The sequence below is a fragment of the Aulonocara sp. 'chitande type north' Nkhata Bay genome, linkage group LG11 (genome assembly GCF_057382095.1).
Source record: "Aulonocara sp. 'chitande type north' Nkhata Bay isolate Kocher_YH1m ecotype deep benthic linkage group LG11, A_spYH_male_GT1.1, whole genome shotgun sequence".
NCBI classification, from domain to species: Eukaryota; Metazoa; Chordata; class Actinopteri; order Cichliformes; family Cichlidae; genus Aulonocara; species Aulonocara sp. 'chitande type north' Nkhata Bay.
The window spans coordinates 39090115-39111611 of NC_141354.1; the positions used below are offsets into that span (position 1 = coordinate 39090115).

Genomic DNA, 21497 nt, shown 5'->3' on the forward strand with positions numbered 1-21497 from the left:
GCTAGCCCTGTAGATCCGCCCGTGGGCAGAGTCACAGGAGAACGTTCGCTCCAAAAACGTGCACGGCAGCACGGCAGCACGGCTTAGGTTTGCAAAGCTTCATCTGGACAAACGACTAGACTTCGTGAAATGAACTGATTAAAAAATAAAGTCACGTCATTATGCGTGAAAGCAAGTTCACGTAATTTATAATGTCTACAATGTTGTTGGCACTCTTTCCGTCTTGTTGCTGGTGTAGGAGGAGAGAACTACGTGAGCGGTCCCAACATGACGGGGAGGGCAGGTCTTCTCTTCAGCCTCATCACGGCGGCACTCTTCTGTGGCGTCGCTGCTCAGACAGTCAGAGGTCGGTACTTGAACGCAGCATGCCGGGCTGTGTCTTTGAAACCTGAGTTTAGATACAGGATAATCCAGGTGCTCATGTGCTTTTGTACATTTCATGTGATTGCTTTCAAAGACAAACTGTTAACTATCAGGGGCACGGTGTTGCTTCCAGACTAAAAAGTCTATTTTATCCTTTCTAAAGGAATTGAGACACCAATTTAATTCATTTTTCTGCTGATATATTTCTGTTTACTCCATTAAAGTGTGATATTTTTCCGTTTTTCACAATGGTATAGCATCCAATAGTAAGCAGCAAAAAACCAAAAACAAATCATGACTATTTGATTCCTCGGTGAGCTCATAGCGTGTGCCGTAGAGGGTTAGTGGGATTAATAGTAGAGAACAGGAGACAGAACATTTGTTTCATGAGTTCATCACAATTAATGGAGCTTAGTTGTGTTAAGGTTCAAAATATTGGGGATGGACACCAGAGGAAAAACCCACAATAACAACACTGGTCCGGTCGGGTTGAGTCAAACGATGATTTAATGATCACACACGTGGGAGATGGACACTGTATGCAGACAGTCTCAGATCTCATCTCAAAAAACACATCACCATAGTTTTATGAAATCAGGGTATTAGAACGCCCCCTCATGCGTAGTGACAGGTGTAATACAATCAATGTTGACAATTTTATTTAACACAAAGAATAACATTGTCTCCTTCCCGAGGGCAGACGCTAACTGCCCCCGTCTCCTGGAACCGTCTGTACCCTGCTAAGACACAACATGGCAGCTACAAGGACTCTTTCATTTATTAAGACCATCAGTGTGTATTGCTCTAAATCAAGTATATAATATTAAATGAATATTGCTGGATCAGCTACTTCTACTTAAAACATATTAAAACATGACTAAGCACAAAATCACCAAGAATAACATCTTATAAGTGCTGTGTAAGCGCGTGCGGCCTTCCAAGCTCAAAGCCTTTGCCCTCCATAGATCAGCCAGACTCGCGCTGGCTGTAGCTTTTAACCTTTAATTACCTTGAGCACAACTCTAGAATAAGCAACAAACTGCAATGTGTATGGAATGATCATGGTTACATCTGCAATGGAAAATCATGTTATTATTCTGGTACCTGTAAGAAAAGATCAAACTAAAGTTATCACCATCACTGTAATGCAAAGAATAATGTAAGATCAAAAACTTCAATTCATGCTTAATGCAAAGCTGGTTATATATAGGGTTGCAAAGGGGCGGAAAATTTCCGGTAAATTTCCGAAAAGTTTCCGGTAAATTTCCATGGTAAGTTAAGCTTGGGAATTTTGGAAATATTCCATATTGGAAACTGTCCATGGAAATAATGGGAATTATGGAAATTAATGGGAATTTAGGAGAACTAACTGGGAATATATTATTTCCAAGCATAAATATAAACAGAAATCATAAGAAAACCTCCATGCAAAATGTTTTCAACAGATATTTAAACAGATTTATTTGTAAGTACAGTAGAATAGAACACGTTTCAATAACTTGTTTCATGGATGAATAAAAACAGAAATGTTGAGTTCAATATTACCATCCCCTAACCCCGCTCATTCAAAAATGCCCCCTGTCCAAAAATCTCCACAAAGTCCCATTCAAAAGGTTAAATGAAAAATGCCACTTATCCTCCAAAACGCCCCATTAAACATGCAAATCTTCCTTCAAGCAATCCTCTTTTCTCATTTTTGCTCAGTCAATAGACTCTTCCTGGACCTCATCATCATCCAACAACATGTCCACTTCCTCAGCATCCAACTCTGAGTCTTCCTCTTCAGTGTCACTTTCCAGCCTTGTTGAGGATGGCTCTGTGTCAGGCTCAAAGAGCCGTAGGTTTGCCCGAATGCCGACCAGCTTTTCCACTCTCACATTTGTGAGCCTGTTGCGAACCTTTGTGTGGGTGTTGCCAAACAGTGACCAGTTGCGCTCGGAGGCGGCTGATGATGGTGGGATTTGGAGGAGGATGGAGGCTACAGGTGCAAGGGCCTCAGATTCACATAGTCCCTTCCACCAGGTGGCTGCAGATATGTGCTGGCATGACTGCCATATTCCATCCCCTTTCCAAAGGCCTTGCTTTGTTCGATACTTTGCCAAACTGCCTAGAAGTTTGCCTTTATCGAGACCCAGGTGGTCAGACATGGCTGTAATGACCGCATAGGCACCGTTGATCTCTTCCCCGGAAAGTATGCCCTTGTCATATTTGGGGTCCAGCATGTATGCTGCTGCATGCACTGGCTTCATGCAGAACTCCCTCCGCTGTTCCAATGACTTGACCACAGCCGTTTCCTCTGCTTTCAGTAGTAGGGAAGTGGGCAGAATTGTCTGGATTTCTTCTTTGAGTTCTGCAAAAAGGCACTGGACATCTGACAAGATGGCACCATCCCCATCTATCTTCGCTATTGCTGCTGCAATAGGTTTGAGGATTTTCTGACTGCTAGATACTCTTTCCCAGAACACATCATCCAAGATGACCTTCTTGATGTCACTGTCGATGCCTACAGACTGGGATATGGCCATCTCTTGCAGAGACTCCTTTCCCTCCAGAAGGCTGTCAAACATGATAACAACACCACCCCATCGCGTTATGCTGGGAAGCTTCAGTGTAGTACTCTTGTTCTTTTCCTTTTGCTTTGACAGAAATGTAGCGGAAGTTACTTGTTTGCCTTTAACATATTTCAGAACTTGCTTCACTCTCTTATTCAGAGTGTCCATTGTTTTTAGTGCCATTATGTCTTTTAGGAGAAGGTTTAGTGTATGGGCTGCACAGCCAATAGTAGTTATATGAGGGTAGGTCTCCTCCACATGTGCCCAGGCAACCTTCATGTTGGCTGCATTGTCAGTGACCAGTGCAAAAACTTTATCTGGTCCAAGGTCATTGATGATCACTTTTAGCTCATCTGCAATGTATTGGCCTGTGTGTCCGTTTTCCTTTGTGTCTACACTCTTGTAGAACACAGGCTGAGGAGTGGTGATTATGTAGTTAATAATTCCTTGTCCCCTGATATTGGACCATCCATCAGTGATGACTGAAATACAGTCAGCTTGGTCAATGGTCTGTTTCACCTTTGCTTGAACTCGACTGAACTCTTCCAGTAGATGAGTAGACAATGCATGTCTGGTTGGGGGAATGTATGCTGGTCGGAGAACATTCAAAAATCTCTTCCAGTACACATTGGATGTCAGCATCAGGGGTGAGCCAGTTGCATAGATTGCACGAGCGAAACACTCATCTGCGTTTTTCTGACTAGTGTCATCCATAAAATCAAAGAATCCTCTGATGCCAGAGGGACCAGGAGCTGATGAGTGGGTATCTGACTCTGATACAGCTGAAACAGATTCATTTTCCCCTTGAGTGGAACTCCTGGCTGCTGCATGTGTTGGGCCTTGAGGAATTTTTTTGCACTTTGCAATGTGCTGCTGCATTTTTGTGGCATTCTTCACGTACGTCTTATCACAATACTTACACATATATACAGATTTCCCTTGTACATTAGCTGGTGTAAAATGTCTCCACACATCAGATAGCGCACGTGGCATTTTTCTGTAAAATAAAACAAGAGCTTGTAAAAATGCTAATGCAATGCAAGAGATCGTAATAATACAATTGCAATATGATAATAAACAGATATAAATAGTAAGGCTAGCTAAACAACTGGAATGATCTTCAAAACAAAACAACCAAATGAGGAAGCTAGCATCTTCTTTATGTTATACTAGCTATGGCTTATTTAGCATCTAACAGATGCTAGCATTTTATTTAGCATCTAACAGATGCTAGCATTTTATTTAGCATCTAACAGATGCTAGCATTTTATTTAGCATCTTATCAGATGCTAGCATTTTATTTAGCATCTTATCAGATTGCTATCTACCAGATTAATACATTTTATGTGATATTCACAATTTAAACATTTAATGAATATATTTTCCCATAATATCATCAAAACTTACCTCACTTGTTAAGTCCACAGGCTCAAATGTGTGCCTTTAATACTCTTTGTCCTTCAGGCTCAAAAGTGTGGTCCATGTGTACATGTGATGGAGGCATGCACAGTGCCAGTAGGTGGTCTCAATAGCCATGCAGCAAGCTTGTGCTCTGTACATGTGATTAAGGAATGGCATGGATATTCAAGTGTATTTGAATTGCATTTGTTTGTTTTTGTCAATATTATGCTAAAATATACTTTGCTCAACTATATTTAAGTTCCCTAAGAAGAGCCAACCTTCAATTTTGAAAATTCCCGTTTATTCCCATAAATTCCCGTTAATTCCCGTTTATTCCCATAAATTCCCATTAATTCCCGTTTATTCCCATAAATTCCCGTTAATTCCCATGGAAAGATTCCATCTTTGAAAATTCCGGGAATTTTGCAACCCTAGTTATATACTTCTAATGAACTAATAATGCCATATTAAAATATTAAATGATAATGAGAAAAACCTCCCCTCCTTATTCTACAGTTGATAATGTTATTCTGGGACTGTGTGTCATCTCCCTGTAATACTTGTGTATGAACACTGATTTTCTTTTGCTGCTATCCAGAGTGTGAAAACGTCACCGTCGGTGACATCGTCTTCCTAGTTGATGGCTCGTCCAGCATCAATGATAAAAGCTTTCAGGAGATCCGCACATTTCTCCGCAAAACCATCCAGGGCTTTGAAATCGACCCCGACAAGGTTCAGATCGGTTTGGTGCAGTACAGCGATGATCCTTATCCAGAGTTCCAGCTGACGGATCACAGGGACAAGAATTCCCTGCTGGCTGCAGTGCAAAACCTTGCCCACCGAGGAGGCGGCACAAAAACCGGAAAAGCCATAGACTTCCTCCGGACGGAGTACTTCACCAAAGAGGCCGGCAGCCGAGCCGAGCGCCGTGTGCCTCAGATTGCTGTGGTCATCACAGATGGCAAATCAACAGATGACGTATTGGAACCTGCCAGGAGACTGAGGCAGCACGGTGTCATCGTGTTCGCCATCGGGGTCGGAGAATTCAGCAGGACACAGCTTATAACCATCGCTAACTGGCCCTCGGAGCGCTTCGTCCTCACCACTGTCAGCTACCAGAAGCTCCAGGACCAGACCAACAACCTGCTGAAAACGGTCTGTCTCAGTCTGGAGGATCAGACGCTAGGTAAAGAAAGCTGATTGGTTGATACAGTGATCTCTTTATTGCACGATTAATTATATCTAAGAAGCACCTGAATACAGTTTTGACACAAGAATCAACAGAAAGCTGAAAATGCACATTTTGCTTGGTCCATCCTCAGCTGTGCCTCTGAGCACTGTGAGGTGGTGTCATGGTCCTGGGTCTGTTGACCCAGTGTTTTGTGTTCACTTGCGTTTTTCGTCATTTGGTGTTATTATTTATGTTTTAGGTTCCTTGTGTTTATTCTATAGAACCTAGGTTGTTCTGTTTAACCTTTTAGATTCCCCTCGTGTCTTGACTCCTGTGTCTCCTTCTGTGTATATTCATTTAGTTGTATGAGTGCTTGCGCCGTGTTTCTCCTTGTTTGATTTTGTCATGTTTTCCTATGTTCCCCAGCTCGTCTTGTCCTCTCTCTCTCGTGCTCCTCTGTGCTCTCTCGCCCCTCCAGTCTGCGTCTCTGTGTGCTTCCCGTTTTACATTGATGGTCTCCTGTCGCTGTACGTCATGCTCTGTTCGCTCTTCCCCTGTCTTGTTATGAATATTGGTCTCAGCTGTGTTCCCCGTGTGCTCCCACGTCCCTCGCTGTCTTCTGTGTAATTATGTCAGCGTCTCCCTCAGTTCCATGTCACATCCTCCCTCATGGTTGTGTGCCTCTCCCTGTTTTCCTGGGTCTAGTATTAGTAGAATTTCCCAGTTTAGTTTTGTATTGCCTTTTTCCGTTCAGAAAATAAAGTTATATTTTGAGTTCACGTCCTCTCTTCCGAGAGTTCGCATTTGGGTCCTCTCCAGCCTGCGCACAGCCAGTTCATGACAGGTAGTAGATCACATGAGCGCTAGGCTTGTTGTATACTGAACATGAACTTGTACTAAAACACTTTTGCTTCTGTCTTCCTCAGCTTTGGTCGACAGGTTTGCAGATGTTTTCTTCCTGGTGGACAGTGGAATAGCTTCCAATCAGTTTACCCTGTTTAGAAATGAGCTTTCCAGACTGTTGAATCGACTGGAAGTTGGAGCGTCTGGTTACCGTGTCGGCTTGGCCCAGTACGGTCAGGACGTCAAAGTTGACTTTCGTCTCAACACTTATCAAACCAAGCAGCAGATCGTGACCGCTGCTCGACGTTTCCGACTGCGTTCACAAACAGGCCAACCACAAAATCTTGGACAAGCTCTGTCCTACGCTAAAGAGAACTTCTTCACTGCTGAGGCAGGAGGCCGCGCACAACAGGGAACCCCACAGTATTTGGTTGTAGTGGCTGGAAAAGACTCGGATGATCCTGTGTTTTGGTCTGCTGAAAATCTGAAAGACGAGGGGGTAATTATTGTGGGGATGGACGCAGGTGCGACAAAGGCTGCTCTGTACCGCTTTGCCAGCCCTGGCTATATCTTTGATTCTTCAAGAGTAACTCTGCTGATTGACCTGCTCACGGCCCGGAGAGTGGAGACTGTCACTGAAGGTGAGAAAGCCGCCATCAGTTCATCATCATCATCATCAGTAACTACACAGCAGTGTTTCTGAAGCAGCTATAAATGCAACGATGGTTTATTATAAGTAAGCCAGAGTTTTCCAGAGGAAGCAGTCAGATCATCCCAACTAACGATGCAGAAAGTCTCCACACAATCATCTGAGGGTTTTTTTTTCAACGTACCTTTGCTCTTTTAAAACTAAATAGCCGTTCACTGTAGTTTAAGACCCGTTACTATCAACTGTGATCCAGGTGTACAAAAACCTGGATCTGGAACATGTCAGCCTAGCCTTTTCACTCGCATGTCACAGTAGACCATAAAAAGACTCAATGAAGGAAGGAAATCCCCCATTTCTGTTCTTTTATTCATGAGGCTAACATTTTAATATTTTGCTTAGGTTTTATGCTTTGTTTGAGTGAAACTCAATCATGCCTGAAATCTGCCTGCAGCATTATCAGGATTCAACGTTATTATCATTACACAGGAAAACGAAGCACAGTTTGCATCTAATCAGAAATGCAAAAGCAGTAAGTGCAATAGGAGCAGATTATATACAGATATGTGTAGGATAAAAGATGGAAATAGTTATGACAGATTTGAGGTAAACTGATCTACAGAGTGGTATGAGTATATCTACAGCAGTGGGAGAAGACTATAATAGTGAACAGTGTACTCACTATACCAGAGACTATTCTATGTCAGTGTCCCAAACTGTAGCAGTAACCAATGTAAGCATATGGTGAATGTTGAGAATGAAATTATCAGTGGGAAGGATAGGAGGAAGGTGGAGTGTAGAGGTTTAAGTGAGTGTGGATGGAAAGGCTCAGCGGCGGACTGAGTTCAGTAGGGTGACAGCTGTGGGGAAGAAGCTCTTCCTAATTTTACGATATAAATATATATTCTAAATGCTTATTTTCTGTTTATATTGTTTTATAGAGTCCAGTGCAGGAAAACGCCCCTGTGAGTTAGACTGTAGGCCAAAAGTCACAGGGTAGACTGCACGTCTTGTGCAGAAAACAGGAAGTATAGAAAAAGCGGAACTAAGTAAACTGAGTGTGTGTGTGACGTGCAGCAGAACTACATAACCATGCTGGCTTGTAATGCTTTCAGACCTAAGCGTGTGTGTTCGTGTGACAGGTCTCCATTTCCAGAAATATACAATAGAGATCATTTTTCGAACTTGACCACTCTGAGTCGTAAGTCTTTCTTTGTCGCCAAAAGAATTCAAAAGAACAGAATTTAATAATTGGTGCCTGTGACCCGGATTCTTTTGCGGCTGAGAGGACAAATTATTCTTTTAGTCTTTCCAGACTAAAACCAGCATCAAGCCTTCACCTGCTGGTTTTAGTCTGAAGGCTCCTGTAGCGCCTTGTGGAGGACAGGAGCTGGAAGAGTTGATTGGCAGGATGAGAGGAGTCCCTGAGAATGATGCGTGCTCGGCATAGATACCTCGTCTTGTGGACATCCTCAGTGGCAGGAAGTGGAGTCCCTGTGATGCATTGTGCAGCTTTCACCACCTGCTGCAGTGCCTTGTTGTCAGCAACAGAGCAATTCCCACAGCACACTGTGACACAGTTGGACAGGATGCTCTCTATCACTCAGTGGTGGAAGTTACTCAGTATGACAGCAGACAGGTGTTTTTTCTTCAGTGTCCTCAAGAAAAAGAGGCACTGATGGGCCTTCTTGACCAGGCTGGAGGTTGTAGTTGAACAGGACAGATTCTCAGAGATGTGGGTCCCCAAGAACTTGAAGCCAGACACCCGGTCAACAGCTGTGCCATTTATGTAGATGGGGACATGGGTGTCTGTCTCCTCTCTCCTGAAGTCCACAATGAGCTCTTTGGTTTTGCTGGTACTCAGGAACAGGTTATTGTCAGCACCACACAGCTTTAGTTCTTCACTGTAGCAGACTCACCTAGGTCTGCAGTCAGAGGAACGGGCTCGGCACACAGCAGAGCAGTTATACCCTGACCTAACATGCTGGGGTCTGTTGGTCAGAAAGTCCATGATCCAGGTACAGGTGGAGCTGCTGATTCCAAGATCCACAAGTTTGGTGATCAGCTTGGAGGGAATAACTGTACTGAATGCTGAGCTGAAGTCAATAAACAGCATTCTTGGATAAGTATTTTTGTTGTCCAGGTGTGAGAGTACACAGCGCTGTGGGTACAGCATCCTCTGTACTCCTGTTGCTTCGATTGGCAAATTGGTGAGGATCCAGTGTGGGGAGCAAGCATGCCTTGAGGTGTGCCAGGACCAGTTGCTCAAAGCACTTCATAACTATGGGCGTGAGAGCAACAGGGCGATAGTGGTTCAGGCTAGTTGGTGATGAGTGTTTTAGCACTGACACGATGAAGATGGTCTTGAAGCACGCTGGCATGTCTGCCTGGGCAAGCGACAGGTTAAAGATGTCTGTGAAGAGCCCTGCAAGCTGCTCTGCACATGCTCAAAGCACACGTCCTGAAATGCTGTCATCAGGGGGTAGGGTTTCTTTTTCTTTGTTGTCATTAACAAAACGAGCATAGAAGTCATTTAGCTCATTGAGGAAGGACAAATCCATGGCTGTCTGTGTGGAATTGCTGGGCTTGTAGTCAGACATGGCCTGAATGCCCATCCACATATGTTGTGAGTCAGAGCTGACAAAGTGTTCTTCGGATTGTAGCTGTGCTTCGCCTTCTTGGTGCCCCTCTTCAGGTCATTCCTGGACGTACTGTAGGTCTGAGCGTCCCCTGATCTGACGGTATTGGTACGTGCCTTTAGTAGAAGCCGCACTTCCTTATTCACCCATGTTTTCTGATTGGGGTACATGTGACAGTCTAGGCTTCAGATTCACATCACATACAGTTTCAGTTGGGTTGACTAAACTGAGTCTGCTCCTTTCACAGATTGCAAAACGGCTAACCAGGCAGACATTGTGTTCATTGTTGATGAGTCTGGAAGCATTGGAGAGGAAAACTTCAGGCTGATACGTGACTTCCTGCGCTCGGTCATCAGCAGCCTGGAAACTGGTCCATTTAAAATCCGAGTAGGCATTGTTACATACAACAACGTGTCGACTGCACACATCTCCCTCAACTCATTCAGAGACAAGGCAGACATTCTGCAGTTCATCAGCTTCCTGCCTTACCGTCAAGGTGATAGACACACTGGAGCTGCCCTACACTTCACCCTGAAAAACATCTTCACTGAAAAAAAGGGCAGCAGGGAGGATGTCCCGAAGGTAGCGGTGGTAATCACAGACGGTGAATCCCAGGATAATGTGAAGGAACCTGCGATCGCTCTCCGTCGAGCTGGTGTCACAGTTTTTGCTGTCGGAATCAAAGACGCCAATAAAGCCGAACTGCTGGAGATGGCATCTTACCCCAAGTCTAAGTTTGTTTTTACTGTGGACAGTTTCATCAAGCTGAAACCCCTGAAAGAAACTCTGCAGGCAACCCTGTGCAACACCATCTTCCAGATCGGGGTCCAGGACAAGGAAAGTGATGCAGAGACTAAAGAAGGTTTGAACTAAGCTTTCCTGATAAGTTGCCGTTAGTTTTCCCTGAGAAATGTTAACTTTTGTAGTAGCATTATTGATGCAATGCTCTGTGTTAGTGTTAGAGGTATGTCAAGGTGGGTGACTGGATCTTACCTGATAAATTTCCCAGATAAGAAAAAAGAGTAAGAAACCGCTCATCCATTATTAAGTTATAGTTGTTCATAAGCAGCCTGTAAAACATGCTGGGTGTAAACATGGTTTCTCAAACATTTCAGACTCTGAATGTTCAGTTCAAACTCGCTTTCTTTGACTGTGTGAGAAGATCTAACTCTTTGTTCTTCTCTTCAGCATGTGATAAAAAGGACCTGGCTGACATTTTCTTCCTGATGGATGACTCAGGGAGCATTGAAAATGCAGATTTCTCAGACATGCAGAAGTTTATCATTGAGTTTCTTCATACCTTCCGTATTGGGCCAGACCATGTTCGCATGGGTCTTGTTAAATATTCAGATTCCCCCTCTCTACAGTTCGACCTAACACAGCACTCAGATGCTAAGACAATGGAAAAGGCTGTGAAGGAAATCTTTCACAAAGGAGGTGGAACAAACACAGGAAAAGCACTGTCATCCATGAAAGGACATTTTCAGAACGCAAAGACGAGCCGTGGCTACAAAGTCTCCGAGTACCTGATCGCCATCACTGATGGAGAATCCCAAGATAAAGTTAAAGATGCTGCAGAAGAACTGAGGGCGCAGGGGGTCATCATCTACGCCATCGGGGTGAATGCCTCAAATGATAATGAGCTGAATGAGATTGCTGGGGATCCAAAGAGAAAGTTTTTTGTCAGTAATTTTGATGCCCTGAAAACCATCAAAAATGACGTCATCAGAGAGATCTGTTCGGAAAGTGAGTTAAATTAAGTTGGGCTTTGCTTTGTAGCACACATCATTGAGATAATAAGAGGAGAGGATAGAGAACAGGACCATAAACTATTTCAAAAACTTGATTAGATGTATACATGATTTCCTCTTTCTTTTATGGGACTTTCACATGTTCAAAATTGCCAATTCTAGATTTAGGTAGGGAAATAACTGTAAAAAGAGAAAACCACACTAACCTCTATTTGTTTTTCATCCACAGCTTGTATACCAAGCGACATATTTTTCTTAACTGACAGTTCTGAGAGTATCTCTGAGGAAGACTTCCAAAAGATGAAAAATTTCACGAAATCTGTCATTAGCAAGTCCAACATTGGACAGGATAAGGTGCATGTTGGTTTTATGCAGTACAGCAGCAACAGACGCCTGGAGTTCGACCTCACCACACACTACAACCTGGAAGGAATGCTAAACGCCATCGATGTTATGGAGCAGATGAAAGAAGGCACTCGCACTGGCAGGGCCATCACAGAAGTCTCACAGTATTTTGATGCAGCCAGAGGAGGGCGGCCTTGGATGAAGCAGTGGTTGGTCGTTCTAACAGACGGTAAATCCCAAGATAGCGTCAGAGAACCAGCTCATGCTCTGAGGGCCAAAGGAGTGGTGATCTATGCCATTGGAGTGGATAAGGCTAACAAGCAGGAACTGTCGGAGATCAGTGGCTCATCGCAGAGGGTCTTCATTGAGAATACCTTTGATGCATTGAAGGAACTAGAGACCAAGCTGGCCTTGAAGTTCTGTGAGGAAGGTAAGAGAGGCTGTTTAAAACCATCTGTGATGTGTGACTGTCTAAAAGGTACAACCAAAGGTGGAGTCTGTGGAGGTGCTAAATCATTCAGTCAATTAACTCAAAAAGTTTTTAAAATATTAAACCCATTAATACCTCAGCACAAATGGTTAATGATTGATTTGGTAAAATAAAAATGACTTTTAAAATGTTTGTTTTGCTATTTTAGTTTTTATTGTGACAACAAAAAGTTCTGTTTTTGCTAACCTCCTCTCTTTTTCCTTCATCCAGATTGTAAAAAGACAGTAAAGGCTGATATTATTTTTCTGGTTGATGGTTCTGAAAGCATAAAGAAGGAACAGTTCAAAAGTATGCACACCTTTATGGCTTCAGTTGTGAACCAGACCACAGTTGGTAAAGATCTGACTCGTTTTGGAGTCATTCTCTACTCTGACACACCCAAATCCAGCTTTACTCTAAATGAAATTTACTCCAAAGGAAAAGTCCTTGAAGCTCTGCAGCAGCTGGTACAACCAGGCGGAGGCACCCACACAGGTGCTGCTTTGGCATACTCGCTGCCGTACTTCAACGCTGAACATGGTGGTCGGAAAGAAATGCCTCAGATTCTCATGGTGATCACAGATGGAGAAGCTCGAGACTCTGACAGACTGAAAGCAGAATCTGATGCTCTGCGACAAAATGGGATCACAGTCATCAGTATCGGAGTGCAGGACGCAAAGAGGGACCAGCTGGAGACCATGGCTGGTGGTGACACATCCAAAGTTTTCTTTGTCGATAATTTTAAGGATTTGGAAACTCTGTACCAGAACATTTCTTCTGTGTTCTGCAATTCCACTAAGCGAGGTAAGAGTGTCCCAAAGGGAATTATTATGCTCCCTTTAGTTGTCTTTGAGTCAGTTCAGTTTTATTTATATAGCAATTACCTCAAGCTGCTTTATATATTATATTATATTATTGTCACGATCCTGGGTCTTATGGAGGACCACAAGAGCCACGAGCATCGAAATAAAGATTTCTGTGCTTAAATAATGAATTGTAGAATAAATTTTGCATTTGTGGAGTCCAAAACGTCATCAAACAGCCCTACAGACACAAAAACATGTGAAAATATAAACAACCAGACTATCAGCAGAGATTTAAGTACTTTAGGACCTCTGTGAAAATCATTGACAGTATATATCACAGAATTTAAGGCCTTTATAATCACAGAGCATACAGAGAGGTCTGTCCAACCAATCAGAGAGCTCCTTACATCCCACGGTGTGGCTAATTTGAATAGCCGCACGATTTTTAAAATGAAGTTGTTAATCCAGCAGCTAATCCAGCAGCTAATCCCGGAGCGAACAGGAAAGGGAAATGGATTTTGAAATGCAGTTTATTAAATTGGAATTCCAAAATGAATTTACAAATGCAGAATTTATTCTACAATTCATTATTGAAGCACAGAAATCTTTATTTCGACGCGCGTGGCTCTTGTGGTCCTCCACAGGGTCTTTTGACCCAGCGTTTTGAGTTTTAGTTTAAGCCCTTCAGGTTTTCTACGTTCATTTTTTTTCATGCCTAGGTTGTTATACTTCTTTGTTATTAGATTCCCCTTGTGTCTTACTCCCCTGCTAAGTCTCCCTTGCCCTTCATGTGTTTCATGTCTGTCTTACTTTGTCAAGTTCAGGTTGTCATGTCTGCGTCTTATGTTTCCTGTTTTATTTTGAAGAGGTCTTGTGTTCCTGTGTTCATCGTGTTCAGTTTTACTCTTCCATGTCGTTATGTCGTTGTGTTCATGTGTGTCAGCTGTTCCCCGTGTGTTCCCACTTCTTCTTAGCCTCCTGTGTGTATTTAGTCTGTGCCTTCTCATTCTTTGTCGGATCGTCTGTGTTGTTCCCATGCCAAGTCCTGCGTTCAGGTTTTCATACATCCTCATCCTCATCATCATCATTGCAATGTTTAGAGTTTGGTTTTCTGTTTGCCAGGGTTTTTCATAGTTCGTGTTTCCTTTTGAGTTTACCCAGTTTAGGTTATTGCTTAGTTTGTGTTGTTTTCGCCCTTTTATTTTGTACTGTTCTGTCTGCTTTAATAAATGGTTCATCATCAGTTAAGTTTGAGTTTGAGAATGTCTGCACCTGGATCCACTCCACGCAGTTTGCCTTGGCAAACTGTGACAATTATAATATTATATTATATTATATTATATAATATTATATTATATTATATTATATTATATTATATTATATTATATTATATTATATTATATTATATTATATTAAGATAAGATAACCTTTATTAGTCCCACACGTGGGACATTTGTTATATTATATGATATAAAATAATTTCCCCTAGGAATCAAAGTATGCTGATTCTGATTAATATATTATAATAATTATATAATATATGTATGTTTAATGTTTCCCAAGTTTTTCATTAATGTCTAATTTTTTGGTCAACCCTTCTTCCGGTGTCACAATAGATACAAAAGTCTAACCAAAGATGGCATCAGGTTGTTGGTTGGCTGATTGATGGAAGCCTGACGATGCCACAGTGTTAAATTCACAGCACAGTTGTGTATTAATGGCATCAAATGTCTCTTTCTTGCTTTTTCTTTGGCAGTTTGCAACCAGACAGACTTGGTCTTCCTACTCGATTACTCGAGCAGCATCAACCAAAGCCAGCACACAATTATGTTAGACTTCACAGCAAGTGTGGTGGACAGCTTTAATGTCAGAAAAGAGTTTGCACATGTCGGACTTGCACAGTTCAGTGATAATCCTAAACATGAGTTTTACCTTAACACGTACAACGACAAGACGAAGCTGATTGAGCATATCCTTAACATGAACTATAACGGTGGAAACACTAATCTTGGAAAAGCCTTGGATCACATTAGGGACTACTTTCATGAATCAAATGGAGGCCGCACAGGTGTTCCCAAGAACCTGGTGTTGATCACAGATGGTAACTCTCATGATGACGTGGAGGATGCCGCAGAAGCGCTCAGGAAAATGGGGGTTACAGTATTCGCCATTGCTGTTGGAGATGTCTTTTACCTACAGCTCCTGCAGATCACTGGCACACCAGAGAAGGTCTTTGATGTCGAGAACTTCGACAGCTTGGCAAATATCAAGACAAAGATCATTGATGAAATCTGTGACACTGAGCCAAAAATTGGTAAGTTGGAAAAAAGAGATGTACATGACTAGTAATTTCATAATTAGGCGAACAGAAAATCTTTGAGTGAATCCTTTAAAAGAGAGACTAAACCAAGACAGTCAGAAGATCCAATTTCCATATTTTAAATGGTGACGTAATGTGGGGCACCATTTATAACAGCAACTGCTTTCACACCACACAGTTCAGGGGACAAGTATCCACAGCTGGACTGGCCATCGGGCATACCGGGCAACTGCCCGATGGTGATTTTTCGTTTTTATGGGCCATTTTTGTTTGTAACGGTGTATAGAGTGAAAGGTGGTAGCCTATTGGTCATGATTGACTCTGGGCTGGACCAGTTATAGCCAAGAAGGTTGATGCACCCTCCCCCTTGCTTGGGCAACGACTCTGAAAGCAATCTTATCGTAGACAAAGAGAAGAAAATGGTACTGAGGTGAAAAGGAAGCGATTTGTCCCGGACTTCAGCTACAATGAAAAAGACACAAAGCTGGAGTTATTCTGTCTTTGCTGCACAGCTGCCTCTTCTTCTCTCATTCTCCCCCCTCCCTCTCCTGTTTCTACTTCAATCATGAAACTGATCAATGATCAGCTGATCGGCTCTCTTGTTTGTTTATCGCCCACTTTGCGCCAGAAAGAGGAAACCAGCAGATGTTGCGCTAAACAACAGCAGCACGTTCAAGCTTGATCAGCTGTTGTTGGAATTTATTTAATATTAATTTCTAGTATCAGCTGATGTTTGCTGGAGCCACAGCTGTAAAGCTGCTGGTCATGATGTCGGTTTGGTTATGTGGTGAGAGGGAAACATGAAGATGAAACCAGGAGACGTCCTTACTGAACCATCAGAGCTGAACAGGTGATGGAGAAACAGGTTTACCTTTTAGGTGACATGGATGAGTTGAAGTTAAGTAGCTGACAGCTGGTAACTGTGCAGGGGCGGGTCTAGCAAAGTGTTGTCGGGGGGCAGGTAGGGCATTAACAGGGAGAGGGGGGCACAAAGAAGTACTTTTCTTTCTTATTCTCATTTAAAATGTCTCGTTTTTATTAAATAATTATCTGAATCTTATGATCGAAGTAGTCATGTGATGTCAAATGCAGTGTTGGCCAAGTTACTTGAAAAAGGTAATCAGTAACTCCCCAAAAACATAATCCCATTACTTTACTGATTACTTATTTTCAAAAGTAATTAATTACTTAGTTACTTAGTTACTTTTTAAAAACACGATTTACAGCCTGAAGAGGTGATAAAGTGATAGATCTTTCAGCCCAATTCTACTTTTTCTACATAATCCATCATACAAAATGTAATCAAATGGAAAAGTCTCTTTTTAAAACTTGTTTTATTAATTTTAATCTTTTAACTTTATGCATCAAGCAAACATTTAATTATCTGCAACATTCTCTGACTGGAAGAAATTAGTTTAACATTTAAACCTATTTTCTGCACATTCCAGCTCATAAAATAAAATATTTTTTGTGTTTACACTCAGTCTTTCAAATAGATGCAAGTAAAACACAGCAGAAAATAAATAAAGTCAAAGACTAGCGGTCCTGTTGCTCTATTTTCACCTGTAAAGCAGGAGTGGGGCAGGCGGAGGGTTACCCTGGTGCAGGTGTGCCGCGGTCAGTGGAAGAATCCGCGAGTTGCTTGTTTGGAAGTTTAGGGGTTTTTTCGCTGTAAAAAGAAGTTTTCTTCCCACGCACAGCGGACACTAATGTTTTTGTCACTTTTTATGGAATCAAACTCAAAGTAAGGTCAGTACTTCCACGCTTTAAACGCTGCACACAGCTGTTGTCACGAATGTCACACTCGCTTACTGTCATGAGACATTCTCGCAAAAAAATTATGGTTTTAGTAACGCAGTAACGCAGCGTTCCTACAGGAAAGTAACGGTAATCTAATTACTGTTTTTGCAATAGTAATCCCGATTACTTTTTTCAAGTAATGAGTAAAGTAAGTATTACTCATCTCTGGTCAAATGTATGTAAGTCATCTCTAGTCTTCTCTGTCTGGATTTCAGGTTTCCACCATGTGTTGTAGATTTGTTTTTGGTGTTGGGGGGGACGGATGATTCAACCACCCAACCCTGCCCTGTTTCTTTTTTTTTTTCCTTTTTGTTTTTGCTTCTTGATAAATAAAGGAGAAATGTACTTGCCTATTCTACCTGCTTTTAAACCATTTAAAATTAAAATTCATAGTTTTATATGTGAATTATATAATGTTAAATTACTATTAAACAAATGACTAAGTATTTTAGGCTTTAGTTCACTTCAGCCATATTCCATATAAATCAGGTAACATACAAAAATAAAAATAGCTTCAAATGCAGTCATGACAATAAAAGAATATGACTTTAAGGACTTAACAACATTACTTCAGTTATACTACACCAGCACCTCTTATACAGGCACACTATTGCCCCTATCAGGTCAGTGAGCTGGGATTTGTTATTCTAAACATGAACTACTGTTACAGCAACAGACAATCGGGTTTGTTTTTCATTACTGGAAGAGATCAAATTATTGGTGGGGACAATTCAATAATCGCTGGATATTGGTGGGGACATGTCCCTTCCGTCTATGCCAAATCTATGCCCTTGGTTATAGATGGTTCAGGAGGTTAACTTGACCAAGCAGTCTTTTGGTTTCAGCTAAGTACTGTTTAGAATACCAGAATAGGGAGGATGGTGTAGGTTTATTAGATTGATACATATATACCAGAATCACTGTCACAACAGTGTTTGTTTTCATTCAAAGGCTTTATGGCTTTACCTATACCTCGTGAGCCCGTCTCTAGTCAAAATGCCCAGGCCGATTTTTTGTCCCAGTCCAGCCCTGCAAGTATCTACCGGTGGTGGTTTGCTGCGTGCATTCACCCCACTCTAGTAAGTGAAATGCACGTCCTCGAGTATGAACACACCCAGTCTTCGGTTTGAGTAATTTGTGCTTGGTTTGTCGAGAGCTGCTGTTGTTATTGTAGATGCTGTTAAATATTCCAATTTTTTGATCTGTGGGCTGAAGGAAGAACAACACTCGGTGTATAAATGCTCAATCAACAATCTCTTTATTCCATACAAACACTTTTGAGCATAAACCATCCGGATGGGAGATGTGACCTGACCATTTCTCACATTCTTATAGCTTCAACCATAATATGGCATAAAATAGCATAATGATCTCACAATGCCTAATGTTTTCCCTCTTATCATTTAAAGACTGTTGCTGGTGCTGCATTCACAGTAAACATAAATCATCCAGTATCCACTCTATTGCCTAATGTGGCTAAAGTTAGCAGTACCAGCATGAGCATCAGTACCTTTGATTGTTTAATCCTGTTGTTTGATAAGTGAGCCCCTCTTGTCCACATGTCACTGTCTTTAGCTATAAAAGGTCAAAGACAAACATCCTTTCCCTGCTTTTCTTCCCATGTTCAGATTGTACCATCGACGTTGCAATAGGATTCGACATTACTGACACGAGTGGATCCAACAACATGCTGATCAGTGACCACATCCAACACCTGGAAGAGATTGTCCATCATATTTCACATATTTCAACAGAAGAAAACTTGTGCTGCACTGGCGTCCCCCAGTCCCCGGTCAAGACCCAAATCGCCTTCCATTTGGTAGACAGTGATGGCAGGGCCTTGTATGATACAAATTTTGCAGACTTCAGTGAAGACGTGTTGAAGAAAGTCTTGAGCTGGAAGTTGTCCCAGCCGACCTACTTTAACTCTGAGCTGCTGAATTTCTACAAGGAGAAGTTCAAAACCAAATCCAAGGCTACTGTCAAGGTGAGACATGTTTAGATGAGTGCTGTCAGCGTTAATCTCGTTAAAGTGATGTTAACACCATGACTGCAGCAAATCTCTGTTAGTGAGCTAGCGCTAGTGAGCTGCACGGTGCTAACACGTTAATGAGCTAACCGCACTAACACGTTGATGCCGTGGGGTGATCTGCGGTAACTTGCTAAGGGAGATTTGCCGCTTTAATGTGGTTATGGCGTTAAAGTCATTTTAAGGAGATTAACGCTGGCAGCCCTAGTTTAGACCTTTCAGAATCCTTCAGTTCTCATTTTCACCATGAAATTATCCGAGTAACTGAATTGATATCCTGTGTTGTTAACATGCAACGGTGCTATTTTTCATCTTGTTAAAATTTAGCACATAAACTGCAGCCGTGGCTGTTGGGTAGCCAAATACTGGACACTACATTCAATTACATTAATTACTGTTACCCAGCATGAAGACTGCTAATGGTAAAGAGCTTTGTTTATAACACGGGAGTATATGGGGACTGACTCACTGCTGGAGCCTCTAGTGGACATTAGAGGAGCTGCAGTGTTTAGCGCTTCTGCTATGACTTCATCGTTCAGCCCTGAACATTACCACTTCATGAGGCATCATCCACATTAAACTGTCGGACGTGGTTTACTCTGTCGTTTAGGTCTTGATGATCTTCTCTGATGGACTCAATGAAAACGTCATGAGCCTACAGCGGGAATCAAAGCTGCTGCGAGAGTCTGGTAAAAACATGCATTTACTAAGATCACTTCATTCCCAACTTTGCTTCTGGTTTTCTCATTGTGTCATCTTTACTTTTCATTGCTCATCTTAATTGACATCCCCATGCACTTTGATCTGATGTTAGCACACAAATTCTTCAGTTATTACATTAGATGTATGGGCTAGTGTCCCATGTGTGTCCTAAAACATAAAAACGCATGCTTTAATTTTAATTCTGGGCTACGAGGAAGTCCCGTGGAGCAGAACAAGCGGAAGCACAAGAACTTTCCTAAACAACCAGGAAAAAGTGGTTTGTGTAGAATGACAGAGAGCTGAAAGAACTGAATATAATACTAGTGCAACCCCTCGGCCTCTGAGGAGACACACCTAAGATATCAATTTCCTACGTCGTCTTGTTCTCAAGTTATTACATCCGCAAGATCTTCATCAGACTTGCTGTGGCTCTGAGGTCACTGAGATTCAAACTAATCAAAGATTTTAATAGAAGCAGCTATGATATCAATTTGAAGCTCGAGCTGTAGCGTTCACATCAATGCCTTTTACAGCTGAGGGGTAAGAAGCACTTGGATCACCATCAGACTGGATCCATCTAATCTACGAGGAGAAGTTACTAAATATTTCTAGACCTAATCAGTTTGCTTGATTCAGATCCAGTGGAAATGTACGTGCACTGTGTTTGTGAAGCCACGCCGTTCCAGTCTGTTGTCCTGTCTGCAGGAGTCAGCGCCCTGCTGGCCGTGGCTCTCAGGGGCACTGACCACATTCAGCTACAGAAGGTGGAGTTTGGCCGCGGATTCGGGTACACCGATCAGCTCATAATCAGCATGCCGAGCATCGGCAGCACCATATTCCAACAGATTGTAAGTCAGTCCCATTGCTCATGAGTGCGTTTCTACCTTTTCTAAATGACAAATAAAGCAAGTTTTAATCTTTAGTCTGAGTAAAAAGGAGCCACGTTCATGTTATTCATATAATGTAAAAAATGTGAGTGAATTTTATTCAGAATAACCAGTAAAGGAGTCATGAGGTGAGATGAGAGGACCCAAGTGCAAAACATGCGGGTAGGTTGAAAGAAAAGTCACATAAGCAACAAAGAAATCAAAGGGACAATAATCCCATCAGCCATTCAGGAGGCGGCTGACGGGAGGATTGTGATTGGACCAGTTCCCTGTTTCCATTTTTCCTGCTGACATAATCGTTCCTCTTAAAGTTTATAGCGAGTAATATTTTGATGAGTCCTGATTCTCTGAAGACAAAACGTTCAGTAACCGACGTTTGCCTCTTAAAGATCTTCACAAAGATCGTGCATTGTTCATGTATGTCCTTCGCCCCCTCGTCTGACTGCAGAGCACCGTGACAGCCCGGGAATGCTGCGGAGTGATGTGCAAATGTTGGGGAGACAAAGGCCCCCGTGGTCTTCCAGGCCCACGAGGGGCAAAGGTGAGTGTGAAACCCCAACTTTACACCAGGAATGTTTCACTATAGAACACAGAGAACATATCTCACGTTTCAACTGCAAAAATTCATCATTGCATGAAACTGAGCAGCAGGCCAGAGGTCTGGACTGCAGGCGTGCTGATGCAACAGATGCATTCTGCGCTTTAGCATCATCCCACTCAAACATGAAAAACACGTCTGCACGGAGCAGCTGCTGCTCTGATACCTGTGTATA

General features: G+C 42.3%; 1 protein-coding gene across 1 annotated transcript in view; it reads left to right on the forward strand.

Annotated features, from left to right (window-relative positions):
• Positions 1-236: 236 nt before the first annotated feature.
• The window catches only part of LOC147319840 (collagen alpha-6(VI) chain-like), a 49775-nt gene continuing 28514 nt past the window's right edge, over positions 237-21497 (forward strand). Inside the window, exons 1-12 of the mRNA XM_086312629.1 lie at positions 237-346; positions 4915-5502; positions 6414-6971; positions 9863-10477; positions 10804-11361; positions 11596-12141; positions 12412-12984; positions 14743-15300; positions 18735-19093; positions 19746-19824; positions 20543-20685; positions 21173-21265. Coding sequence (XP_086168755.1) covers positions 268-346; positions 4915-5502; positions 6414-6971; positions 9863-10477; positions 10804-11361; positions 11596-12141; positions 12412-12984; positions 14743-15300; positions 18735-19093; positions 19746-19824; positions 20543-20685; positions 21173-21265 — 4749 coding nt within the window. The 5' untranslated portion in view covers positions 237-267. The remainder of the gene's footprint in view (positions 347-4914; positions 5503-6413; positions 6972-9862; positions 10478-10803; positions 11362-11595; positions 12142-12411; positions 12985-14742; positions 15301-18734; positions 19094-19745; positions 19825-20542; positions 20686-21172; positions 21266-21497) is intronic.